Consider the following 27,501-nt stretch of genomic DNA (forward strand, 5'->3'; position numbering starts at 1 on the left):
ATCCACGTAGTTGCCAAGTGGACGCACACTTTCAACCAAGATTGAGTTCTGGTTCAGTCTTCCCTGCAAAAGATGTCCGGACAGGATGTCCGGACACACCCTCCGATGGTTTTGTCAGCCATGGCTCAAGAGATTAAGCTATCAGGATTTTTCAGGGATAGTCAGCTTACCTTCCTCCTTGTGTGAAGGCTCTTTTATATAGTGTCAGAAGCTCTGCCTCCCTCTTTAATAGTGGGAAGACTTTTTGGCTCGTCATGATGCTTCTAGGTGGTGGCAGGGCCATCATCACCCTACGAGCGGCTGTCAAAGATCGTGGGGGGCAACTTGCCATCGCTCCTGTCCTTTCGCTCTACAGGCGCGGACGTGGGCTGTGGCAGGCTGTCGGAATGACGTGGCAATGCTTGCTCACTTCGGTCAATGATCCGGGCAACATATCCGGATAGGATATGCTATCGTCCGAGTGTGATGTTCGCGAGTGTCGTGTGCTTCTCCTTGAGGGAGTCCGGATAGGAGAGCGCGCCACATGTCCTCTTGGGGAATCCGGATGGAGTTGCTCCGGATAGCGATGCGCACTACGTGTCATCAGGGGGAGGGGTCCCTACAGTTCCAAAAATAAAAAATAAAAAATTGAAAATAATAGGTTGGGAAAAATGAGTGATGCATGCTAACAAAGTGAGTCATAGTCATGGATTAAAAAATTGGATTTTGGCGAGTAAGTATCATTGAAAAAATCAGATATTGGTTAGGACCAATAGGAAATCAGGCATGGAAGTTGGATTGAATTTCGCCAAATTTTCAACAATTTCCCTTAAATTTCCACATTTAAAATTTAAAATAGGATAGCAACTTAAACCCACAACCTTGGGTTTGCAACAGTCGAGTCTCATCGTGAAGGCAAGCTGCCCTCAATTGAAAAATGTGTGATAAAGTAAATATATACTAATTATATATTTTAAAGCTTTTTAAAAAAAATGAAATATAAGATAATTTTTTAATAAATTTATTTATTTTAATTATCTCATTTTCAAATAAATTTAATCATCTGATTTTTAAAGTCTATTTAACTAATTATTGATGATATAACAACATCATATGACCTTTTTAATGAGTAAATTTATAATTGAACGTATGATATATAAATACAAACTAATAAATAAGTCATAAACATTTTAAAATAAAAATATAATTGTACACATCATCATTTTTTTTATATCAAATATAATTATGGAATTTTAGTTCCTATTAATATTTTTCTCAAAATTTTGTCAATATTTATGATATTTCCCGATATTTATGTTAAATTTAAGGATGGATAGTATCTTGATTTTTAATATTGTAATCCTTGACCATATTTCAACTATAAGGTTTTTACTCATATACAACCATCAAATGAACATGAATTTGAATTCATAAGAAACATGGAAGGCCAAAATTACACTCAAATTTGACCAAAAAAAAAATGTTAGAATGCACATGAAAACATTCATGGAAGTGTATGCTTTCATGTAAAACCAAATATTGTATGCCAAGAACTAGTGACAGTGATTATTAGCCGTAAAATGACCATAACCTCAAGCCTCTTATAACCATGAAAAAGGATTCACAAGGATTGAAAATGGTCCTCTAAAAATCATTAGAAAAACTTCAAAAAAAAAAAAAAGCAACTATCTATATTTTTTAAGCATAATAGTAAGACCAAAGTTCATGATAAGGGACTTGGCATTTGTCTATGAAATTAGCCATCAAAAGGGGCTTGAAATTCATTCAAAAAGGGTTTGAAAATAAGATTTTGCAACTAGTTTTGAAAAAATTGAAAAAAAAAAAGGGGAAAAAATGGCTCAGAAAAAACTTTTTGTTTAGGAAAATAATTTGCCAAAATGTCAAGCACATGAAATCAAATACAAATGCTTCCAAAAAGCATCAAAACAAAAGGGAAAATTAAATTCTCAAAAGAAGAACTAAAAAAAAAGTCAAGGATTTCAAATCTAAAAAAAAAACGAATCAAATAAAGCTTGAAAAGCAACTAAACAAAAGAAAAAACATGAAATCAAATACAAATGCTTCCAAAAAGCATCAAAACAAAAGGGAAAATTAAATTCTCAAAAGAAGAACTAAAAAAAAATCAAGGATTTCAAATCTAAAAAAAACCAAATCAAATAAAGCTTGAAAAGCAACTAAACAAAAGAAAAAAAATCTCATCTAACATCCAAAATGAATAAAATGAAAAAAAGAACAACGAAAATAAACACAAGAAATGAAATGAAAATGAACTTGTTACTTACTTGAGAATCTCTTTTCAAGTGAAACACTTGACTCCTAATATCATTAAGATTCTTCTCCTCCAAGCCAAATTTTCTACAAAATATCCCAAGGCTTTTTTTTTTCTTTTTTTTTTCTTATCATTTCCACCAACAATTGGATAGAGTTTTAACATTAAATGTAAGGAGAAGTCCCTTGAAAATGAGCCCCAAAGACCAAAAGAGAGTGGAGCCCAGATTTAAATCATTCTTTAAGACTAAAACCAAATTAAAGAAACCTCTTAAGCAGGTTTATACCCACGAAGAATTCCCAAAATCAGTCATAGAAATTATGAAAAAGAAAATTAGCTTAAAACAAAAGTTAAAAATTGATTTAGCACAAATTACAAATATTTTTCATTCTTTTTTCAATCATTACTTATTCTAAAAAAAATTAAAAACAACTTAAAATTATTATAAAAACGTGTTTGTAGATCAAAAGTTTACAAAACTTATTTTATAAGTTAGATAACAATTACGGAATGGACTCGTAATTCCTTTTTTTTTTTTTTTAACCATAAAAGAAGTTTAAAAATTACATGTTAAAATTCAATTTCAAATATCATATTTAAAAATATGGTTCCTTCTTAGGCACCATATAATTTTCCAGGTAACTAATTTATTTATTTGAAACTTACCATTAATTAAAAGCATCAATAGATTTGATGATGCATGATTTATAATTAGATAAATTTGTCATAAATCCTTTTTTAAAAAAGAAAAAAAAAGGGACAAAAACCTTAAATGAAAATGAAAAGGACAATAGCCCAGCCCCTTTTACAGAAAAACCCTTTGAGGGTTTTACCCCTTTGGCTTTGGGAGTGAAGAAGAAGGAGACCTTTCTAGTTTTTCAATTTCAATTGTATTTACTGTTTTGTTTTATTATTTATTTATTAATCAATCTTAGGGTTTGAGGATCTTGAAACCAAAATCCAAAATCATGCAGGCACCAGTACTCGTTCTTAGTAAGTTTCTTGTTCGATTCCTTCTTCATTTTCTTGCCTCAGCCTGGGCTTCTTTTTATTTCTCCCTCAGTTTTCTCTGTAACCAAACGTTCTGAAGGTTTTGCTAATATACGAAATGATGCCTTCTTTTCTTACATTCGTATCATATATCAGAGATTTCTAGGATGTTCCTTGAGCTTGGCTTGATTAGCTTTTATTTTTTATTTATTTCGAATATATCGGTGAAATGCACCATTTTATGTCATTTTTCATCTTTCATCGTGATCTATTCAACTGATTATTAGCGGATTTTTTGTGAAATAAAATGAGCAGAAGATTCTCTGAAACGCGAGTCTGGAAGTAAGGTGCAGCATGCTAATATCCAAGCCTCAAAGGTGAGATTGAAGTTCGTTTTGTGGTTTAATCATAGCTTAGATTTGATTTTTTTTTTTTTTCCTTCTCCATTACTCTTTTATATTTTTATTTTTTTTAGATTTGAGATAATACATTTTGAAAAGCAAGCATTGTGTGTTTTCATCTCGGTGCTTAGCATTCCCTCGTTGTCATGCTTTGTGCTTCTGTTTTGGTTGTTCTTGCATGGTATTGAGTGGGTGACCCAACCCTATCAATAACAGCAGTTTCAAAGCATTTTTGCAGTGAAAGTAGGGATTCTAGAGTCAAATTCACTTGTATTTAGAATGAAGAAACTTGTTTAAATGATTGCCGGTTCCATGCATCTTTGTCTGACCTCAAAACATTTGTTCCATTTTGTTCCAAATTTATTTGTCATAAATCCATTCTGAGGGGTTTGTGGTGGGATTTACAATGTAACAAGCTATTCATCACACCTTTTATCTTTATGGTTGTAGGGATATTGGTATTTGGTATGGTTTAATTCTCCTTATTGGGATCTTTATTTGAATGGTTTCGTGGACAATGTGTCCAATAGGTTCATCATTCTTTAACTTTTTAAATAAACAAATATTCTAGAAAATAACAAGGGGAGTGGGAAAGCATTACCATGCCATAAAACTAAAAGAGGAAAAGGGATAGCCAAAAGATATGCCAAATCGGCTAGAATGAATAATGTCCTACCAAGTAGGTGGGCCAACTTGGAAGTGCATTCTATATCTGCCTAAGTCTATGGTGCACTTCCATCGCATCTATCATACACTTGACCATAGTGATTATTAAGAAAATTCATCTAATGGTTTGTTGTAGTGAATTTTGTAAACATTTTTTTTTCATGTTCTTATCTAATTACTAGTGCAGCAAACATGTCAATTTGAAACAATGGAAATTGGTTACAAAACAATAAAGTAAATTTAAATTTTTACTAAGGTCAATATGCATTTTTATTTTGTATATAAGGTCATTGAATATCAGTTTCCTTATATTATTAGTAGCAGTACTAGTTGTTGTGCAAATTCTGAATGTATTTGTATATCTTCTCAAAATTGTACAATAGGTTACAATGGGAACCACCTAGGGAAGGAAGATTTACAATTATAACATTCTTAAATTACAATCAGTTGAGATAGCATAAAAAAAAAAAAAGTAACTAGGAACCTATCTAAATATGATCAATCAATCAGCCTAGAATCAAGGAAGTAAATCTAGTAAGAAAATAAAATTTGGAAGGTTGACTTGTCACACTCTCCCTTAAGTTGATTCAAAGGTATATATCATACCCTTGCTTACTAGAGAGTGAAATGCTTGTTTTGATAAGTCTTTTGTGAATATCCGCTAATCGCTTGTGTTATCACAAATAGAATACAAATTAAACCACTCTCTAATTTTTCCTTGATGAAGTTTTTATCAATTTCTACATGTTTGATTTTATCATGTTGAATTGGGTTATGAGCAATATCAATAGTCGCCTTGTCATAGTATAGCCTCATAAAATTTTTTTTTTCCATCCTTAATTCTATTAGAAGAATTCTCAGCCATAGCAAATTAATTTATTGTGTTACTGCTCTGAATTCAGCTTCAGCACTAGACCTATCTCTAATGGCATACTTTTTGCTTCTCCAAGTCACTAGATTACTTCTTACTAGAGTGCAATACAACCTCTTGTCATCAATGGATCTGGCTTAGTCTGCATTTGTGTAAGCCTCTACGTGGGTGATCATTCTTGAAAAGTAGAAGTTCTTTCCCAAGTGCACCCTACAAGTATCTCAAAATCTTAAAAACTGTCTCCATATCAGCCTCATTTGGTGAGTGCTTAAATTGGCTAATTACTTTTACCACAAAAGCTATGTTAGGCCTGGTATGAGATAAATGAATTAGCTTTCCAACCAATCTTTGTTTACCGATTGGCTTTCAACACAAGTTCCTAGCCTATGGTTTGGCTCAATCGGAGTATCACTTGGTTTGCCTCCCATCATGCCAATCTCCTTTACAAGGCCTATCACGTGCTTCCTTTGTGATATAAATATCCCTCTTTGTGACCTTGCAACCTTGATTCCCAAATAATACCTTCATGCCCCAAGATTCTTAGCCTCAAACTCTTTAGCCATAAGTTGCTTCAAATTTTCCATCTCATGCATATCGTTGCTGGTCAAGATGGTATCATCTACATACACTAGAAGAATAGATATCTTTCCATTCTTAGAGTGTTTAAAAAACCTGGTGTGGTCACCTTGACTTTAACAGTCCCCACATTTGAGAAGAGGTCGTGTGAATCTTTCAAACTAGGCTCTAGGTGATTGCTTGAGGCCATAGAGGAATTTTTTTAAGTTTGCAAACCTTTCCATTTCCATACATCTATTCAAAACCAGGTTTTGGAAGGGGGGGAGGAGGCATGTGCACTTCTTCTGATTCACCAGGTAGAAATACATTTTTTATATCCAACTTAAGTAGCGACCATTCTAGATTTGCTGCAAGAGATAACAGTACCTTGATTGAATTCATCTTAGCAACTAGGGCAAAAGTCTCCTAATGGTTAATTCCATAATTTTGTGTGAAACCTTTTGACACAAGTCTTGCCTTGTATCTTTCAATTGGTCTATCTATCATGTATTTCACAGTAAACACTCATTTACATCCAACAATTCTCTTTCCATAAGGAGAAGTCACTATCTCCCAAGTATCATTTTTATCCAGGGCTCTCATCGCCTCCTAAATATCTTCTCTCCACTTTTGAACAACAAGAGCTTCCTATATGGTTTTGGGAATAGATACAATTGAAAGATTAGTTGTAGAAGTTTTAAAAAAGGGGTTTAGTCTATGATAAGAAATGAAGTTTCTTAAAGGGTGTTGTGTACAAGATCTAACACCTTTCCTAAGAGCAATAGGTAAATCAAGATCCGAGACCAAAATAATGGGATCAATAAAGCAAGATTCAGAAGAAATAACAGATGGAGTAGGACAAGGTTCAGTGTTACCTGTGTTCTCCAGAGGCACTACATTCGAGCCAAGAGATTGATAATTTTTATTAGATTTATCCCTTCAAGAATATACTTGTAGCTCACAGGGCTTTTCATTTTCAGTTTCCTTTTCCCCAACACCCTGCTGATCATTAGTTGAAAAGTTTTTTGGTGGTTAATTTCAGCTATTGATAAGGTGGAAGATGGTTGTAATGTAGGTGCAGGATCAGTAACAAGTCTTTGTAACACCTCGCCATCCCAAAATTGATCTTCCACACTCTTGCTCTCCCCCTAAAGAGAAGTTTGGGTGAAATAGGTTTGTGCCTCAAAGAAAGTGAGATCTATAGTAACAAAAAACTTCTTAGTTGGAGAAGGAAAACATTTATATCCTTTTTATATCTTCTCGAAATTGCAGTAGTTCACTTATATACAATGGGAACTGTCTAGGGAAGGAAGATTTGCAGTTATAACATTCCTAAATTACAATGAGCAATCAAGGAGAAAATCTGTACAAAAAAATAACAAAGAATAACAAAAAGAAAAAAAGTAAACTGGGAACCTATGTAAATATAGTTAATAAACCAACCTAGAACCAAGTAAATCTAGTTAGAAAATAAAAATTTGAAGATTGACTTCCACAGTAGTATTTTTGGTGGTGTTAATTGTGAATTTCGCAAACCTTTTGCCGGACCTTAGTTCTCCCATCCAACAAAATACATTCAGTGAAGAACCCAGAAAAACTATTTATCAGTGCTTTCAAGATAGGATCCCGAAAATTCTATTATCATTAATTTTCTGTTTGAATTAGTAAATTATATGGAGTTTGTGATGTGATCCTCTGAGCGTCAATCTCTGTTATGATACAAGTAACAGGATAGACTGATAAAGTTACTAGGTTCTGTTTGAATATGTAGGTTGGCATGTGCAATTGTGCTGCTCAATGAACTAATGTTGCACATTTTTACAAATGCTTGACAGGCTGTTGCTGACATAATACGTACTACCTTGGGTCCACGATCCATGTTGAAGATGCTACTTGATGCTGGTGGAGGTGATCATCTTGCTTAGATGATATATATTCTATATCTAAATTATCAGATATTTCAGTGCAATTAGACAAAAAAGAAAGTAGCTCAGATCATGCCCTGTTTTTACTTTTTGGGGACAACCTATTTATCTCTTTTCTTGGGACGGGCATGCACCTGTATTTGCAATTGATTTGCCTTGCATTTATCAATCTTTGAACTTCTTTTTCTCAGTCTTTGTTTACAATTAGCAATTAACTAATATGTGAATTTGTTTTTTCCCCAACTGGCAGCTAGCAAATATCTGCATTTTTTCCCCTCAAATTAATATCTGTTTAAGTTTCAGAGCCACATCAAATTGTGCAACAATTTACTAATTTCTTTTAGTTGTTCAGTTAATGTTCCTACTGTTTTTAAATTTACATTAAAATCTTAGCTAAATCTATAAAAATTCAGAACGGTGAGGTATGTTGTGTAAGGATGTCTCGTCCTTCTCTATCTAATTAATTAATAGAAAGATCTAGTGTGTTTTTTATCAAAATAAAATAAAACAGTCAGCCATTTTTCTTTCTAAAACTTCCAAACTTCTCTATGCATTCAGGAATTTTAGCTCGCAACCAGCTTCTTTGGCTGGAATTCAAATTGATTGTGCTTTTACCAAGATCCATGTGTTTTCCCCTCAATTTTTTTTGAAATCATGCTTTAATATGATTGTGTTCCCAAAATCAGTACCTTGTTATTTTCACATAAGAAAGAAATTCCTATTTAAGTTTGTGGGTGTCCAAACAATTGAGAGAGGAAAAATATGTAAATATCAGTTCCCAAACTCTTTTTGGGCCTACATACAAACACTTGGAAATGCTAGAAAATGCTCTAGCTTCCAAAATGTCTTACATTGTAAATGATTTTATAATATAAGAAAGGTGTGACTATAAAGCAAAGCTTAATGTTTTCCATATTGCTTTTTCATCATAGATTTGTTCAGTTTCCTCCTGACTGAGATTTTGTGCTTTTGTCCAGCCGTTGTCATTATCTGTTTCTGTGCTGACCTTTTTTGGATGCCATTATCTGTATCTTTATCTGACCATTGAGATCTCTTTTTTCTGGTTGCTGACAGGAATTGTAGTGACTAATGATGGAAATGCTATTCTCCGGGAATTAGATCTTGCACACCCTGCAGCAAAGGTATGATCTCTTTCTTTCTGTGCCCCGCTGGTTCTTAATATGACATCTTTTTTTAATTGTACTCTTTTATTTGCTTTTAGGTTATTTGGTTACTGCTCTTGTTATGTGATTGCCTATATGTTTTCTACTCCTCTAACATGTGTTCTTTTTGAGTGGTGACAGTCAATGATTGAGCTAAGCCGCACACAAGATGAGGAAGTAGGAGATGGAACAACATCTGTCATTGTTCTTGGTATGTTCTGAGCATATATGTAGACATCATTTTAGGATAAAATGGTCATCTACATGGTTATTCTTGTTATTGATTTTGATGACACTTTTTGAACAAGTGATTGTTACAGATAATTCAAAGTAACTGATTCATAGGCTTACCTTCTCTTACAACCCTTAAATATGTTTTTGAATACAAGTTGTGTGTTTCCTTAATTGTGTAAGGAACTCACTTATTTGCCATTGCTTGAGTTGAGTAGCTTTATTATCATATAGTCAAATATAAATAAATTAGTACTATTTCTTCCATTTATTCTTTTTTTAATGATATTTTTTGAAGCTGGTGAGATGCTCCATGTTGCTGAAGCTTTCATTGATAAGAGTTATCATCCCACGGTCATTTGCCGAGGTATTCTAGAAATTGATTGTGACACAACTCTCTCAGTTGTTAAATTAAACTTCTCTTTTGATTATGGAAACTTTATTTGTTGTGTAGCATACAATAAAGCTCTGGAGGATGCTATTGCTGTGCTTGACAAAATTGCAATGTCCATAGATGTGAAGGACCGTGAGTTCCTGGACTACATGTCCTCTCTTCTACATTCAGTGTTACGTTTGACATGCTAATCTCCCTCTCTTTCACACACACACACACAAACATATGCACACATGCATACGGCTGTTAAAATAACTTCGTGGTTTCAACTATTCAGGAGTTTAGGCCCAAATTTTTTTGGAAGTGTATCTATCTTGCTTGTGAAACCTTTTGCATGTAAATATATTTATTCAATACTTATATTTTGTTTTATTATGTTATATTATTGATTTTTGTTAACCAGTGGTTTTATTGTTTACATTTTTTCAATTTCATTCATTTTATATAGCCTTTTTTTTTTTTCTGGTGAGGAATGAATTGAATCGTGTACTGTTTATGGTGTGGTTAGTGATCTAGCTTTTGAAATTGAGTTTGGAAAAGCATCTTGTTAATAGAGGAAAAGATACAGGAGAAAATTGACTGACTGATACTCATAGGTTTTTTTACATTAGAGTGGGACTGTCTTTTTGGTATAAGAAGCAAAAAATTGACTGATGGGGAGTCTAAAAACATTTGACCTTTGTGGAGCCTTACTTCCATGCATAACATTAAAGAATTTTTTCAGTCATATTCTGGATTTACCAATCTTAGAATCCAAGCAAGTCCTTGGTGTTCAGAACTAAGATTTTGGAGTTTCCAATCCTTGTGCCTAGGATTTGTCTCGTTAAACAAATACCCTGACATGGCCCCCCAACCTGGCTCTCTTCTTCCTTCTCCTCCATTAGATATCATTTTTTGGTAAACCTTCTATAGAAACAAAGAAATATCCTTTTTTTTTTATGGAATAAGGCATACAAAATCATTATTTAAAAGTTAGTTTGATTTCCCTGGCATGCAAGTGATGTATGGATCTATGTGGCAGGTTCAACGGTGTTGGGGTTGGTGAAGAGTTGCATAGGCACAAAGTTCACTGGTCAATTTGGGGATCTAATTGCTGTAAGTATATGTAACATTAAGTTACATTTTATGGATGTGTCAATGACATTTGTTCTCTTTGATTCTAAATTTTCCCATTTTGACAGAAACTTCCCTATGATCTTGATCTTTGAGGCTTCAACAAAGGGAATAAAAGCTTGATCCTATATTGTAAACGTTGCCTTAAAACACAGACCTCCCACCCATGGTCAACCACTAAAATTCTGAATGTACCCCCTATACCTTGAGCATAGAAACTAAGTTTACCCATGGAACTAAAGCTTGTTATTTTGCTTTTTTATTTTTTCCTATTTGTTTGTTTATTAACTTAGATTTAATGTTTGAATTTAATATATATCTAAGTTTCGCACTTTTTAAAGACCATTTCTGGTTTGGAGATAATGGAAGTAATATTGCATATTAGTTGTGCAATGTTTTCCCTCTCTTTGAATTCAAACCACAATATTATTTTCATGTTTTCCTTTTCCTCCTTTGTCTCCCCTTTTGTCATAAGTGGGTAGTTCATGAAATCATTTCCTTAATACACTCAAATTGATGCCAGTCTGAATCTTTCTTCTCTGTTTTCTCTTTGTTCTCTCTCTCTCTCTCCTTTTTTTGTTCCTTTTTCTTCATGCTTTGAAAAGTAGAAAGGACGTAAGAAAAAAATGCAGAATTTGGGGATTTGGAGCCTTACTCATCAGAAATTTCTAATACCTCATTGCAATTCTCATTTTACATGGTTAATTAAGCTTTATGCTTTGGGATATCACTTTGGTTAAATTTCAGGACTTGGCAATAGATGCCACCACGACAGTTGGTGTGGACCTTGGCCAAGGGTTACGAGAAGTTGACATTAAGAAGTACATTAAGGTTGAGAAGGTCCCTGGTGGCCAATTAGAAGATTCGAAGGTTCTTAAAGGAGTTATGATCAACAAAGACGTAATTGCCCCTGGAAAAATGAGAAGAAAGATTGTCAACCCACGAATCATTCTTCTTGATTGTCCCCTTGAGTACAAGAAGGGCGAGAATCAAACAAATGCTGAATTGGTTAAAGAAGAAGACTGGGGAGTCCTATTAAAAATGGAAGAAGAATATATTGAGAGTATCTGCATGCAGCTATTGAAGTTCAAACCAGACTTGGTGATCACAGAAAAAGGCCTTAGCGACCTTGCATGTCATTATCTGAGCAAGGCTGGGGTCAGTGCGATAAGGAGGTTGAGGAAGACAGACAATAATAGAATTGCAAAGGCATGTGGTGCTGTTATCGTGAACAGACCTGATGAATTGCAGGAATCTGATGTTGGCACTGGGGCTGGACTATTTGAGGTTAAGAAAATTGGGGATGAGTTCTTTGCTTTCATTGTTGATTGCAAGGACCCAAAAGCATGTACTGTGCTGTTGAGAGGTCCCAGTAAAGATCTTTTGAATGAAGTGGAAAGAAATTTGCAGGTATTTTTTTTTCTTTTTATTTTTATTTAGGACTCAAATTTTCAAACAAGAATGAAATTTTGTTTTCTGAAGCATGTCTGCATGACAGGATGCCATGTGTGTAGCTAGAAACATAATCAAGAATCCTAAACTAGTTCCGGGAGGTGGTGCAACAGAGTTAACTGTATCTGCTACCCTGAAGCAGAAGAGTTCATCTATTGAAGGGATTGAAAAGGTGAACCATTTTAAACACGAATCAGTTCAGTCATGTTTGAGTAACAGTCTAGGAATTTAAAGATTCAATAATATAAAAAATAAAGTTGAATGGAGTTTGGCTGCAGCTCCACTAATTTCTTTCAATAACCATTTTCATTGTTGATTCAGTGGCCTTATGAAGCTGCTGCTGTGGCTTTTGAGGCTATACCACGGACATTGGCACAGAATTGTGGGGTTAATGTGATACGGACCATGACTGCACTCCAAGGAAAGGTAAAAAAAAAAAATTTCTATTCTTCTTCCCATAACTAATTCCTTTTTCTTTTTTGTTTGAATATTAATAATGAATTCATTTCCTCCTGAACGCTGATCTCTCTCTTCATTGCTCTCAAATTTTAATAAAAGCATGCAAATGGTGAAAATGCATGGATGGGCATAGATGGGAACACGGGTGCAATCACTGATATGAAAGAGCGCAAGGTAAGAGCTTAATCATCTTTTGCTTTCTCTCTTTGTGGAATTTTTTAAATAAATAATAGTTCAACAGTACCATACTGAGAATTTCTAGATTATTCCAGATTTCATTTTTTAAATGAAGTGTGTAGAGCCCAAGTTCATTTTGCATAGTTTTGTGAATACGTTCTACATAGTTATTGGAATTCTGGGTTTTTTTTGTTCTTTAAATTGGTTTGAAACCACCTTTACAAAATACAACTTCATAGAAATTAGAAATTGCAATTTCATAATGCAGTTTCCCAATGTGTACTAAAGTTATAATTTTAAGATGCGGTTTCTAAATTTATACTAAGACCATAGTTTTAAAATATGACTTGCAGCAAATTTGAAAGAATGATAATAATAAAAGATGAATTATTTTGAATATTTGTTTCAAAAGTGGCCCATAATGTATATTTATGGAATGAAAATATGATGTTTACCTATTTATGTGTGATACATTCTTACTTCTGATCTCATTCTTTGATTTCCCTTAAAAGTTAGTGGTATAGTTGTGATTGAATAACAAACTGTGAGTTGGCTAGTAATCCCTGAACCAATGTATGGACAGATTTGGGATGCTTACAATGTAAAGGCACAGACCTTTAAGACAGCCATTGAAGCTGCTTGCATGCTGCTTAGGATCGATGACATAGTGAGCGGGATCAAGAAAAAGCAGGCTCCTGGAGCAGGGCAAGCACCATCGAAGCCCAAGATCGAGGAAGAAGGAGATGCAGACAACGAGCAAATACTTCCCGAGTGATGACATCAACTATATGATAGGCGGCATTATTTGACAAAATTGCAGGTTTTGTTTTTATGGGCTATATATGAGTTTCAGTGAGCTGTTGATTGTGGGACTTTTTATTTTATTTTATTTTTTTCAAATTTTGGTGCTGTTCTGAATTATTAGCTAGACTTTTGTTGGTTTAATGGTTGAAATGGGATTTGAGGGTCTCTCTTTCTTATTAGTTTTTGATCCAACATCTTGGTTTCTTGTTTCTTCTTCCTTTTTTTTTTTTTGGTCATTCGATAAAGGTTTAAAATATCAAAAATTACGGACATATTGTTTATTGAATGAAAATTTTGAGAAAAGTTATTAGTGAGATAAAAATGAATCGTAGAAATATATTGGAAAAGGTTGAAAAAATAATAAATTAAGTGATAATAGATATATTGAAATTGTTTTATTATTTCATGAAATTTGTAATGCTCACTCTCATAAAGAATTTGTGAACACATTTACTATAAAAATGATAGTAAAATGATGAGCTATGATCTAAATATATTGAATATAAAAGGTTAGATGTATTGTATCTTAAAGAAATGATGCTTAATAGTGTTTCTAGCTTATTTATAAGTTTATTTTTATTTTGTATTTACTTATTATACAAAAATATTAAAAGAAAAAACTCTTATATATAACATTTTTTCTACATTATCTATATTATATATAAAAGCCTAACTTTTTTTTTCTTTCTAAAATGACCTTATCATTTATGTAGAGTTGCATCCATCATTATTTTTAGATAATATTTCTGGATAACTTATAAAAATTTATTATAATTTAATTAAAATTATGTTAATACATGGATAGTTAAATATTATTTCCGAAATTTCTTAATAAAAAAAAACCTTGATTTAGATTATAATTCTCTTTTTTAAAAAAAAAAAACTTATCATATTTTAAGTTCTAATTCTTAATTTATTCAATAAAAAAATCAAATAAATAAAGAAATAATTGTTTTGAATTAAAAACAAATCCAAATTTCAAACTTGAATTTTTTTTTAATGTGAATTCAATTCCTATAATAATAATATATTATTGTTGTAATAGTTAATTTCAATTTTTTTTTAAATTAATATTTAAAGACGATATAAGTTTTTCATTAAAAAAATTTAATAAATTGTTTATGTATCATGTATATATCATACATTCACTATTATATTAATTCAAAGTATTTATTATTATATCAATTTAAATTGTTTTGAATACTTATTTACCAAAATAAATATTGAAAATCATTATCTATTTATTTTATATTTTTCATTAAAAAAAAAAAAGAGTCTTTTTCATATTGTTTCATTCATCATAACTTTTCATGCATAACCATTTATATTCATTCATTCATTTTGTTTATACAATGCTCATACCCATTCATTCCCTCATCTTTGGACTTTTTCGATTCATATCATTCATTTCTCATTCAATTCCCTTTTTCACTTTATTCCTCATTGACATTCAAATAAAAAAAAAACCCATCCACTCATTTCATTTTCCTAAGGAATTATTATCAATTTATTTTATATTTCTCATAAAAATAATAAAAAACCTTAAAAAAAAAATTAAAAACTTAGTTCATTCCTTTTTTTTCCCTTATTTGACCATTATTTATATTCTTTTTTCAAATACTTAGTAACTGATGTGTCTTTCTTTCTTTATGCAAGAAAAGCTTCCCTTGTATTTTTCGTTTGTAAGTTTGAATATTTCCTTCATAAATATAATTAAAAAAAAAAAAGGCTGACATCTTTTGTTCTCTATTGTTGAATGATTATTGTATTAGTATGTTAAATTATAATTACTATATATATATATATATATATATATATATATATATATATATATATATATATATTAATGTTATTTCTATTATATAGATAGACTTGCATTTTTTCTTTATTTTTTTCTCTTAATATATTTTATCTTTTCATTTAATTCTAAATTTCTTATATGTTTCATTATTTTTATCCTTTCCTTCCTTTTAAATTATCATTATTTGTTATCTTTTCCTCTTAAATTAATAATAGTCCGATTAAAAAATGGTAAAAATTATCCAAGTAGTTATATATTTAACCATCCTTTATATTTTTATTATAAATTATCATTATTTGTTGTCTTTTCCTTTTATCCTATTTTCCCTTTAATATAACAATTAGGTTTAAAAAAAAATGGTAAAAATTGTCAAAGTAGTTATATGAATATGTCATAAGCATCTCAAGATAATTTGCTTTGAAAAAATAGATTTAATAAAAAATTAGAAAAGTATGGATACTAAATGAATTGTATAAAATATTTGTTCATTTTTATTTTAAATTTTATTTAATGTTTATATAGTTAAATTTATTTAAATCCCAAAATATATAAAATAAATTCTAATTTTTTTAAAATATTTTTTTAGTAGTAGGCTATCTTCTATTTCATTTTGAGATGTTTTATACATTTGGATTTAGATTTTTTATGTTTAATCATGTAATTATTAATTTATGAATAACTACATAATTATTTAAATTATGTATGTTATATAATTGCTAATAAAATAAAAATTTATTTAGATATTTGATATTTTATGGAGTGATGAGAGTTTCAATGATGACATTATCTCCATATCATTGTATCACGTAGATAACTCATCCAAGTATTCTTTATCTAAAATAATAAATTTAAATTTTCATAATTATTATTATTATTTGAAGCGACTTTTAGGATGTGTTGATTGATGTTATTTTTCCATATCTACTCACTGATCAACCTTGGCTTGGCTTCTCAACTACCACATATTTTGTCTGACGTGAATTATGACACCACATCCGGGCAATACCAGAAGGCGGTACCACCAGCTGTCTTCTCAGGTGTTGCTCGTGAGCCGTGAGCCCTATCCTTTTCTCATTTTTCCATTTTACCCTCTTGGGAGGGCTGCGTGCTCAAAAGGAAAGATTGACTAAACAATACCAAGTGTCAAAGTCGTGGTCCAATTTCTTTTTATTATCTTTATTCAATGGTTCAAAATTTGATAATCATATCAAATACTCGAATTTTTTAATTCGCTATCATCAAAATTTCCAGCAATATTTAATTATTGTCATTTTATTAGTTCTTACAAAGAATATAATGATGCAATTCATTTTATATATAAAAATAATATCAATATAAATAAAAAGTAGGATGAAAACCATGATTTGTTTTCATGGTGGTCTTTGGATAAGAAAATTTTACAATTGTCTTTTTTTATCAACTTCATAAATAACTCATAATTCTAAAATAACAAACTTAATCTCCAATTCAACCATCAACCTTTCCCAATCAAACAATTCAAGTAACTAAAAATATATTAATAATATTCCAAGACACGTTTTTAGATTTCTCAAAGGCTTGCATTTAATTAAAACAAAAATAGTGGTTAGATTCGGATTTCTTGTGCATTCTTCTTTATTAAATTTTGAAGAATGGTGTTGACCACTTTATTCAAAATACACAACCAAAAATAACCCTACACAAAGAAATATTTCACATTCAATAAATACGATAAGTGTTAATGCCTTTATTACTAAAATCTATGTGGGCCAACCATAACCATAGTGTACCATTGTCTAATGTGCACCGTACAATATCATCATGACACAATTTATGGGGTTTTTCTTACTCGAAGGTGAATTTATATATACTTTAGAAGGTCAATTGTTTTACTCTTACTACCCGAGATGATGTCTCCTTCAAAATCCTTACACCCAATTGATCTCTTACATTCCCGTTGAATGTTTTACCCTTCACACAACATCGTGCACTTTGCAGAGACTTGACTTGGTGACTGCGACTGGAGGTTCATCAGGGTCGAATGAGTGGAAGAGGGGACCATTGTACTGTATCTTTATGACAACACATCTCCCAAAAGTTCCACACATCAATGATTCAATGATGTGAAACTCACTGTTTTAAGGTACAATAAAAAGATTCTATTTCTTTCCGACTAAAGAAAGAGAGATTTTCATTTTCAAGGGCTTGTTCAGTGACTGCGCTCGGGCCCGTGAAATGGGAATCCAACCCGCCTCCATTGGAACAAGAGAAACCTTCCACGTTGAATTTTGATCTAATAATGGGGGGTCGTTGGTTGTTACTACTTGGATCCACAGTAAAAGATCCCAATTTCCTACCCTCCTGGATTCTAGCCACTATCTCTAACACCCTCTTGTCTCCCACTCCACTCTTTCCTCAATTATTAACACCTCATGGAGGTGGCTGTATCCTGGTCCACCGTCATCATTTATTCCTTAAACACCAAAACACCCATCAAACTCAAACTCTATGTATGACCCCCCATGTCATGACCCATGCGAGCTACGGAGTTTTATTTCATTTATTTGAAAAAAAATGGCTAACGTCACGTGTACGCGAGATCAAAGTATCAATCAAAAATAAAAAAAAGGGGCGGCAAGTTGACAGTGTTAGATGCCACATGTGACGTGCCCGAGGTTGTTCAATAATTTTGTTTATTACTGTTGTCATCTCGTCTTCTCTTCTATTTCTAGCCTGTTCTCTTTCCTTCATTTCTTTTCATTCTTTATTATTGTGTAGATCCAATCAGTGCTTTGATACGTGATTGTTTCTTGTGGGTCTGTTCCACTTCTTTTTTTTTTATGAGCATAATCTGTACACTTGGATATCGAACTTGGCTATACATTTTCAGAATATTCTTTTCAAGCTACATTCTTTTTTCCTTTTCTTTTTTCCTTTTTGCAGCTTTCTATCAATCTGTAGACCAGTACGATGATTGTAAGGAGATCGGATTGAGTAAGTGTTCTTCTTTTTGTTTCTCTGACTTCTGAGGTGGATACCTATTATACTATACCATAGTAATCGCTCAATCATGGACTAACTTGATCTTCTATCATTGTGCTTGTAGTGAGATATTTCTTCTGTTTCGGAAAATTTGACCTTGTTTTGAATCTGATTAGGAACTGGTTGTTGGCTTACAAAACTGCAGAAAACAAAGGAATTGAAGAAATCCCAATACTTAGAAGGAAATTTGCTGAGAGAGGGGTGCTAGAAAATTTGAAATAGAGGAGATAGCCAAATTCCATCAAGATTTGATTTTACTTGTAATTGATTTCAAGCTCAAACAAATGGTCATTGACAAAGGTACCTGATCCTTTTTCATTTGTTCCTTTAGAAAAAACACCAACAAATAATTGAATTCATGGTTTGCAAGATTGGCATAGAGGAAAATGATTGGTGCCCCTTTTGAAGTGATGGTAATAACAGCAGCAGCAGCAGCGAGAATAGCAGTTGTGTTTTTCGTTTTTTCTTGTATGATCATGAGTTCGGTCGCATTATCAGCAGAAACTGTGGTAGTTGTTTTATTTGTTGTCATTATCTTGTGAATTGGTTATTTTTATACTGTTTCTGATTGGGGTTTGAATGGATGAACAAAGTTCCAAAAGCATGCTTCACATGTTGTTGTGTCTCTATGTAGATGGATTTATTAAATGAGGACAATAAGCTCTAGCAGAAGGAAACTATTTTATCAAATTATTGAAGAATTGGAGGCAATTAGAAGATGGATGGAGAAGGGAGTTCGAACCATATTGGTGGTATGAATGACCTTGAAAATGAGGGATTCCTGGATGGTAAGGAGATTGAGAGGTACTGGTCAGAGATATCGGAGAAAAGCATGATCATGTATAAAGAGCCGCTTCTGACAAAGAGGATGAACACTACCTCCCAGATTGCCATTGTTGGTGCTAATGTCTGCTCCATTGAGAGCCTTGACTATGAGTAAGCATCTACCCTTTCTGCATATATGCACACACCTGCTTTCTTCCTTTTCTTTACAAAAAATAATTTCACTAGGCAAATAAAAAGCGAAAAGGATAATAAAATATTTTGGAAGAAGAGTATCAATGTGTTCTCAAAATTCTCACATTTGCTCTATTAGAGCATGATATACATTATGAGCCTAAATCTTATGAACTTAAGCTTTTAGGAAAGTTGGTAGTTCGACGTGGCATCGAATCTCAGGTTAAGCGGAGTTTCCGGGTTCATGGTATCAAACATGTCTAATGCAGTTGTTAACACTGATATCTAATGTGATAAGGCTTTTTCATAGTATGCTGTGGTAATTGCTGAAATTTCCACTTGGGAAGGAAATGGGACTAAAAATTTAGTGGAAGTTCGCTAACACACTTCAGAACTCTGAATGTGCTTCATATTGGAAAATTCAAACTACCAAGCCAGTGTTAGAAATCTTCCTGCAATTCATTAGCCTAACTGTGAATATTAATTCACAGTTGCTTGAAGTTCTTAGCCTTGCACATTCGCACCCAAAGCTTTCAGTGTCAATTTTTGAGTTTTATGGCCTGTCCTGGCTACCATGAAATTCATTCCAAGCAGGAAATTTGGATGAAAATTTCCCTGAAATGTGTTTCTGAAACACGTACAGAGAATTTGGGAAATGTTTTGTAAACTTTTGGGAAGCATATGGGGTACTTTTGGGGAGCACTTTGCATAATTTGTTCACAGATTTCTTTAATCATCTCTCTAAAAGTTTCAACTTTTGATCCCATAATCTTTTCAATTTGAACCTATTCATTTTTGCAAATTTTTTCTTAAAGTTTCCTTGTAAGTTTCACATCCGATTCCAAAACATTTTTCCTATATCACATTTTCCATGCATATTTTGGGCTGCAGTTCTTGCTTCCGTTTTCCATTTTGTTTTCTGATTCTGTTTGCCATTCTAGTTATGCAAAACATAGCCAGTCAACACCATTTACCATAGAACAAAATACCTCTTCTTCTTGGCATGGAGAGCAAAATGCCCCCCATTCCAAGGAGATCAAACCGATAGGACGGCCAACAAACTCCTAAGTCACCAAGACAAAAGAAGTCAAGGAGCATATTCTGGCATAGCACTCTATGATCTATCTTTCTATGTCTGCTCTCCTCAGTCCAAATCCTCTGCATGGTTAGTGTGTGTGATGCCTAAGAACTCTTCCCATGACTCCTCGGCAAAACCCTGAAAGGAAATAACCTACAGGTATGGGAATTATTTGGGGGCCATCCACTGGATCTCAGCCAAAGGGAAACCTCAATTAAAAGGTAAAAGGATAATGGAGAAAAAAGTGGTTGACCGATCCCCCTTTCTCCTGCAAAGAATTCATTTGTCAAGAGTGAATTGCTTTGTAGGATCTTCTAGTCCAAAGCAAACTGCAGGGATTCACTTTCTTGTGAACCACCATATTTGCAAATTGCTTTGACATTGGAAGAAATTTAGAAACCCAGATTAATTTGGTTAGTAGAAAACTAATCTGGATATCCTTTTTGGAGAGGAGAAAGGAAACTAAGCTTGAGCTTTCAGGGACCAACATCATTCATTCAAAGAACAGGTGAAGAAGATAGAACTCTCTAGGGAAAACAAGAGAGAAGCAATACTGCATAAGTTGAGATAAGAAAACAGAGGACAATCTCTAAGGCTCCTCTAAAAGTTTTTATTTCAGTATTGATAAGATGTATAGTTTAGTTCATTTGAAATGGTAAAAACTTCACTGCATACATTACTTTGTCAATCTGTGATACAATCGTATAAATGGATCTTATTTTGTCAATAAGTATGGGATGCATCCTTAGTGAACAAGAAATTTTTAACATCATCTTACCTTCACCATTTTTTTTTTTTACTGTTCATTGATCAACTTAGGTGATTTAAAAAAATAATAATAATAATGAACAAGAGTGGTGAATTTTCACTTTTGGAAAGTTAATAAACTTACTATAAAACAAAATAAAATAATCACTCTTCTTGTATTCAGTGATCATGTAACTTCAATGAAAATCTTGTACTTCTTGTGTTGCTCAACAGGTGAAGGAACACCTTCCCGTGTTAATGGATCTTATATCTGTTGGTTATGCCACAGTTTTAAAAGGCACAAGGTGCACCTAAAGTGCAAAAGTCTCCTATAACTTAGGCGTAAGGCACAATACAAGGCGAGTGCCTGAGTGAAGTGAAACCTAACCTAGGTTGCATGTCGATTTTATAAAATATGATCCAAAATCTAATCCAATCAATTAAAAATTTAAGAATCCAAACATTTAAAAGAAGCATTCAATAAAAAAGTAGTGAAATTATATAAATTTCATTATACAATTAGAAATTTCAGGAATAAAAAGTGTTTGGTTATACCTTTTCATGGTTATTGTGGGATTTCCTTCTTTCATTTTAAAGATGGCCGGGCAAACATCAAGTAAGTTTCCTCTCACTTAATTGTGGTATTTCAGGATTGTTGAAAATGAACTATTTAAGCAAGACTGGAGGTCAAGGAAGAAGGCTCAGATATTTCAGTATGTGGTACTCAAGTGGGCACTTGCACTTCTTATAGGGCTTGGTACTGGACTTGTTGGCTTCTTCAACAATATTGCAGTTGAGAATATTGCTGGTTTCAAACTGCTGTTGACTAGTGATTTCATGTCTCAGAAAAAGTGAGCCTAGTTTCCACCCTCTTAATAGTTTACAAGTAATCACAATTATATAAACAGGGCTTGATATACTAATCTGTGGTTTTAATTTTATTCAATACTAAAGTGCTCTGACATGTATGTGTTTGTTGGTATAATATCACTGTCTTATTATTTGATCTACTATCATTTTCTCATTGATCTTCACTGCCTCTCTTCCAATTGCCTGAAGATTAGAGAAGCTTCAAACAAATTTGGTAAGGGATTATTAAGTTGACCATGGTCCAGTGTGCCTGTGTACAAAGGAAAGCAGGTTGGGTTTCAGACCCTAATTCCCTGCTAGTCATAAAGAGGTTGTAGAAAGGTACAATAAAAGGAAATTTGAATTGTGTTAATAGGGCATGCATCCTTGGTTAGGAATGGAAGTAGGGTATCATTCTGGACTAGTATCTGGTGGAGGGAGGAGCTTAACAGATGTGTGATCATCCTTGGTGGGGAATGAAAGTAGGGTATCACACTATTTTCTCCTGCTCAAGGGGCATTTGTTAAGGGTATACAAATCTTAAATGTTGTGTTGATTGCTAATGAAATCCTCAAAGAGAAAAAGCTGTCTGAGAAAGAAGAAATAGTCCTCAAAGTGGAATTTGAGAAAGCCAATGATCATGTTGGGTAGGATTTCCTTACTGCACCTTATTATAAAAGCTTTTGATTCAAGATGTTGTGTATGGATGAGAGGGTGTTTATGCTTTATCATGGTTGGAAGACTAGAATGCACTGGAGTGTATAAGTCCTTATGTAATTTTTGAATGAGATGTCTTAGTTAAATTCATTGGTTTTTTCTTTATTCCGTGGCTCTTGGATGTGTGATATTTTCTCACTTCCCAGTAGTCTTTTCATGAAAGAAAGTTGAATCCTGTTTTTGATGAAGTTTCTTCATGATATATAATCTTCAACACCTGGTTTCTGTCAGCTTATCAATAAAAATAAATCGCTTACTGATTCCTAACTATAAGTCTATTTCTTATCTGTTCATTGATCATGTTACAAAAGTACCTTCGTTTCTTAAGCCAATTTAAAGCATATGGGAACTTATTAATTTTCCATAAACCACATCAAAGTAATTATGACATGATAATGTGTTCCAGTGCAGATATTTCAAGGCTTTTGCAGCATATGCTAGCTGCAATATAGGTTTGGCAACTGCTGCTGCAGCCCTTTGTGCTTTCATTGCTCCAGCAGCAGCAGGGTCTGGTATTCCTGAAGTGAAAGCATATCTCAATGGTATAGATGCTCATTCAATATTGGCTCCAAGTACCCTCTTTGTAAAGGTATATAAGAAGTTCCAGTACACCCCTCCCGTCTGTCTATGCATGTGTGTGTCTGAGTGCATGCATACGTTCATGTTCATGTTCTAGAAATTAGGCATAGTGTTCATGATCTTTCTTCAGACAAGAATTTTCTCATTAATATTGCTTTTGCAACATAAGTCCTAAGAAGCTAAGATTGCATGCTTACCCCTCAAACAAAAGGATATTGAAAATAGAGATGGCAACGACTTGGATTTGAGAGGCTTTAAGTGAGATTATTTTTTCCAATCTATTCTGTTTATGAGTATCTAGAAAATGTTGGATGTAAGAATTGTTCATTGGGATGCAGGTCAATTGGGTCCTGTTGCCAAAGCCAGAGCTGGCTAGACCAGACAGGTTTGCAAATTTGGTTAAATTTTGTCAACTTTAACAGGAAAAGTTATTGGCTTTGGTTTTTAGGAAAATCTAGGCATGATCATGTAGTTGTCTATTACTACCCTGTCCACTTAAGCAAATTTGAATTTGCATTACCATTTGCTACTACCACAGTGGAGGCTCTCCATGAAACTTTACAACAGGTTGTTGTGGGACATCTTCCATCAAATGAAGTGAATAAGCTTTCCTTGATCTATGTTGTGTATTTTGCCTAGGTTTCAAACTCTTGCCTGGTTCCATTTTCTGTTGTCAGTTATGAACCTTCCACACTCCCTGTTCCTCAAACTCTAAGTTCTCTGTTATCTTTATCGTTTTGGATTTGTCAGATTTTTGGTTCCATTCTTGGTGTTTCTGCTGGATTTGTGGTGGGTAAGGAAGGGCCAATGGTACACACGGGTGCTTGCATTGCCTCTCTTCTTGGGCAGGGAGGCTCTCGCAAGTATCATTTAACGTGGAGTTGGCTAAAATACTTCAAAAATGATCAGGACAGACGAGACTTGATCACTTGCGGGGCTGCTGCCGGGGTGGCTGCTGCCTTCCGTGCTCCAGTGGGTGGTGTCCTCTTTGCCCTTGAAGAAGCAGCTTCATGGTACATCTCTTTCTCTCATCACTATCCTAGTTTCTTTGGATGCAGTATTAGGCAAATCTATTTTCACATCCAATAGTTGAAATGATATCAACTGTTTACCTCTTGTGCCATAGATGAAAAACAAAGAAGAGGTCACTTAAGTTATTAGAATAGCTTAGTTTCTTTTTGGACATGCTTCAGGTGGCGAAGTGCTCTTCTTTGGAGGACATTTTTCACAACAGCTGTGGTTGCTATTGTTTTGAGAGCTTTCATAGAATATTGCTGGACTGGAAAATGTGGGCTATTCGGGCAAGGAGGTCTGATAATGTATGATGTCAGTGCTGCTACAGAAACATACGGTGTCCCAGATATACTAGCAGTACTATTTCTAGGAGTCATTGGCGGCATTTTTGGAAGCCTATACAATTATCTTGTGGACAAGGTTCTTCGAACTTATAGCATCATCAATGAGTATGTCATTGTATTTCATCCCAGATTGTTGAATTTCTCACTTATAAACATCAAATTAGCTCAACATTCCAGCATCATAGGCATTTGTGTTTACTGATCATCCTTGATGCTCTTATCACTTAGTTTTTGAATAAAGCACTAAAACATGGGACCACGGATGTGATCCATGTTTAGCATGTGCTTTTATTCAGGTCACAGAGCAATGTAGATGAGATGGCAGTAATCAATGATACTGGGGTTGTTTTTTCTTTTTCTCTGATACTAAATTCTGCTATATCCACTGGTTCTATCGCTGCAGAAAAGGTGCCCGTTTCAAAATATTACTTGTTGTTACTATCTGCATCTTGACAACCTGTTGCTCCTTTGGCCTGCCATGGTTTTCAAAGTGTATACCCTGCCCTACTGATCTGGCTGTGACCTGCTCCACAGAATCTGGCAACTTTAAACGCTTCCAGTGCCAATCAGGTTACTACAATGACCTCGCTTCCCTCTTCCTGAATACTAATGATGATGCCATTCGCAACCTATTCAGCACCAGCACTAGGCATGAATTTCGTATTTCCAGCCTCTTCATCTTCTTTGCTGCCATCTACTGTCTTGGCATTATCACGTATGGTATTGCTGTTCCCTCCGGTCTCTTCATTCCAGTTATACTAGCTGGAGCTTGCTATGGTCGTCTTGTTGGGAGACTCTTTGCATCTATATCTAAACTTGATACGGGACTCTTTGCCCTCCTTGGAGCTGCATCCTTCCTTGGTGGCACCATGAGAATGACAGTTTCCCTGTGTGTGATCCTGCTAGAGCTTACCAATGATCTACTATTGCTGCCCCTTGTCATGCTTGTTCTCCTTGCCTCAAAAACAGTGGCTGATAGCTTCAACAAAGGTGTCTATGACCAGATAGTAAAACTGAAGGGATTGCCTTACATGGAGGCCCATGCAGAGCCCTACATGAAGCATTTGGCTGCACGTGATGTTGTTTCAGGTCCATTGGTTACCTTCTCTGGCATTGAAAAGGTGGGGAACATAATGCATGCTTTGAGGACTACAGGGCATAACGGGTTCCCTGTGATTGACGAGCCGCCTTTCACAGATGCGCCGGAACTGTGTGGACTTGTGTTGAGGTCTCATTTGCTTGTTCTACTAAAGGGGAAGAGTTTCTCTAGGAATCAGGTGCATTGTGGAGGGGAGATCTTGAGAAAGTATGCAGCATTGGACTTTGCCAAGGCAGGATCAGGAAAGGGGGTGAAACTGGAGGATTTGAATATTGAAGAGGAAGAGATGGAAATGTATGTCGATCTCCATCCTATAACAAATGCATCTCCATACACCGTGGTTGAGACGATGTCGTTAGCAAAAGCTGCAATTCTCTTTCGGCAAGTGGGCCTTAGGCACATGTGTGTGGTACCAAAGAGCCAAGGGGTAACATCTCTTTCGTTTTCCCTGGAAGTTGCATACTTTTACATACACACACATGAAGTTATCATTTCTGACTCGTCTGCTCATTGCAGAGGCCTCCAATTGTTGGAATCCTGACACGGCACGACTTCATGCCAGAGCACATATTGGGACTCTACCCTCATTTGAGTCCTCACAAGTAATTTGCTTCCCCAGAACTGCGGATATGTTTGTTTCAAGTTGTTGTTTTGTATCAGAATGTTTGAATTTTCTTTTTTTTGGGGGGTTCTGGGTGTTTGCAAACTCTTTATGGAACATATTTAGGTCAATTTATAGCAGCAAATTGATTTCTCCTCCCAAAAGCTTAGGCGATGTGGATATATGCCCCACATCTCCCCCCTTTAAGGGAGCAAAATGGTTATGGTTTCTCTACAAACCACAACTTGGGTATCCTTTAATTTTTATTTTATTTGTGTGCGTGCGTGTTTTTTCCACAAAAATACTCCCTTTTGAATAAAAAATTAGGATGATGAGTGATTTGTAAAACTAAGAGTGTTTATCTTTTTAACTTTTTTATTTAAAGTAATTAATTTATTTTCAGACTTTAAATTATTATTATTTTTTTTTTTTTACTTTTATATGATTCATTATAAATTTTTTGTTAAATAAAAAAATTAAAATATTTTACTTTTTCTAAATAAAAAAAAAAGTAATATAATAATTTTTCTTTATTTTTAATATTTAATAAAAACAAATAATTTAATACTTAATACTATTAAATACTATTTAACTTTAAATTTTATTAAAAAAAATTAAGTAAAAAAACAAACTCTACCCAATTTTCCATTTGCTTAAATTTCTTGTTTTTGGTTTTTAAAAATAAAAAATAATAGTAATTTTTAGATACCATATGACAACTTTTACAATCTTCAATTAACAACTTTGTTTACAAAAACTTAAAATACTAAAAAGTTTTTACTAACTTCAATTTTTTTTAAAAAAAAATTAAAGTAATTCTGTACTTTTAATTTTGGTTTTTACTAAAATTATTACTACCATTTGCTTTTCAAAGGCAAAAAACAATCAAATGAGATGTAATCTTTGTCTCCGATAGTTTGTTACCACATTCATGTTTATAAAGTTAAAACTATAGTCACTAATAATGGTTTTTAAACATATTATTTTAAGAACATGGCCATAGCTACCAAATTAGGGGTTCTGAATCTAGGGCCTCTTTGATAAACGTTTCTGAAAATACTTTTCTAATTAAAATTTTAAATCACGTCCCATAAAGTTTTTACTTTAAAAAATAAATAAATAAAGTTGTTTTTTAAAACATATTTAAGGTATTTTCAAGGTTATGCTTTATTTTTATTTTTTTAGTGTTATGACAATTATCATAAGTGTGGGATGATTTTAAAA

The 27,501-nt window shown here is 33.5% G+C and overlaps 2 protein-coding genes across 5 annotated transcripts; both read left to right on the forward strand.

Moving 5' to 3' along the window:
• The first annotated feature begins 3,079 nt into the window (after nucleotides 1-3,079).
• LOC117919134 (T-complex protein 1 subunit gamma) lies at nucleotides 3,080-13,662 on the forward strand. The gene is made up of 13 exons (XM_034836229.1): nucleotides 3,080-3,262; nucleotides 3,575-3,636; nucleotides 7,588-7,660; nucleotides 8,752-8,819; nucleotides 8,982-9,051; nucleotides 9,370-9,438; nucleotides 9,526-9,597; nucleotides 10,487-10,560; nucleotides 11,326-11,988; nucleotides 12,077-12,202; nucleotides 12,352-12,456; nucleotides 12,589-12,663; nucleotides 13,250-13,662. Exons 1-13 carry the CDS (start codon nucleotides 3,238-3,240, stop codon nucleotides 13,439-13,441), a joined length of 1,674 nt encoding a protein of 557 aa, XP_034692120.1. The 5' UTR covers nucleotides 3,080-3,237; the 3' UTR covers nucleotides 13,442-13,662.
• A 4,309-nt stretch (nucleotides 13,663-17,971) lies between these two features.
• Nucleotides 17,972-26,515, forward strand: LOC117919104 (chloride channel protein CLC-c-like). Of its 4 annotated transcripts, none has more exons than XM_034836183.1 (11): nucleotides 17,972-18,066; nucleotides 18,194-18,244; nucleotides 18,409-18,592; nucleotides 18,663-18,801; nucleotides 18,927-19,228; nucleotides 21,725-21,925; nucleotides 23,052-23,229; nucleotides 23,970-24,232; nucleotides 24,413-24,682; nucleotides 24,981-26,103; nucleotides 26,193-26,515. In XM_034836183.1, the coding sequence occupies exons 5-11, from the start codon at nucleotides 19,011-19,013 to the stop codon at nucleotides 26,280-26,282; spliced, it is 2,343 nt and encodes a 780-aa protein (XP_034692074.1). In that variant the 5' UTR covers nucleotides 17,972-18,066; nucleotides 18,194-18,244; nucleotides 18,409-18,592; nucleotides 18,663-18,801; nucleotides 18,927-19,010; the 3' UTR covers nucleotides 26,283-26,515. The 4 variants fall into 4 exon arrangements, with proteins under 4 accessions (XP_034692074.1, XP_034692073.1, XP_034692072.1 ...); XM_034836182.1 differs by having other exon boundaries at nucleotides 18,438-18,592; XM_034836181.1 differs by having other exon boundaries at nucleotides 17,997-18,244; nucleotides 18,438-18,592.
• The last annotated feature ends 986 nt before the right edge of the window (nucleotides 26,516-27,501 follow it).

The sequence above is a fragment of the Vitis riparia genome, chromosome 7, assembly GCF_004353265.1.
Source record: "Vitis riparia cultivar Riparia Gloire de Montpellier isolate 1030 chromosome 7, EGFV_Vit.rip_1.0, whole genome shotgun sequence".
NCBI lineage: Eukaryota > Viridiplantae > Streptophyta > Magnoliopsida > Vitales > Vitaceae > Vitis > Vitis riparia.

Bases quoted from the DNA above. Each gene is read 5' to 3' on its own strand.
- LOC117919104 (XM_034836183.1), top strand. From the start codon at position 19,011: ATGGATGGAGAAGGGAGTTCGAACCATATTGGTGGTATGAATGACCTT. The intron at 19,229-21,724 runs GTAAGCATCTAC...GTGGTATTTCAG, and splicing joins ATTGAGAGCCTTGACTATGA to GATTGTTGAAAATGAACTAT. The intron at 23,230-23,969 runs GTATATAAGAAG...TGGATTTGTCAG, and splicing joins CAAGTACCCTCTTTGTAAAG to ATTTTTGGTTCCATTCTTGG.
- LOC117919134 (XM_034836229.1), top strand. From the start codon at position 3,238: ATGCAGGCACCAGTACTCGTTCTTA. The intron at 9,052-9,369 runs GTATGTTCTGAG...TATTTTTTGAAG, and splicing joins AACATCTGTCATTGTTCTTG to CTGGTGAGATGCTCCATGTT. The intron at 12,457-12,588 runs GTAAAAAAAAAA...TTTTAATAAAAG, and splicing joins TGACTGCACTCCAAGGAAAG to CATGCAAATGGTGAAAATGC.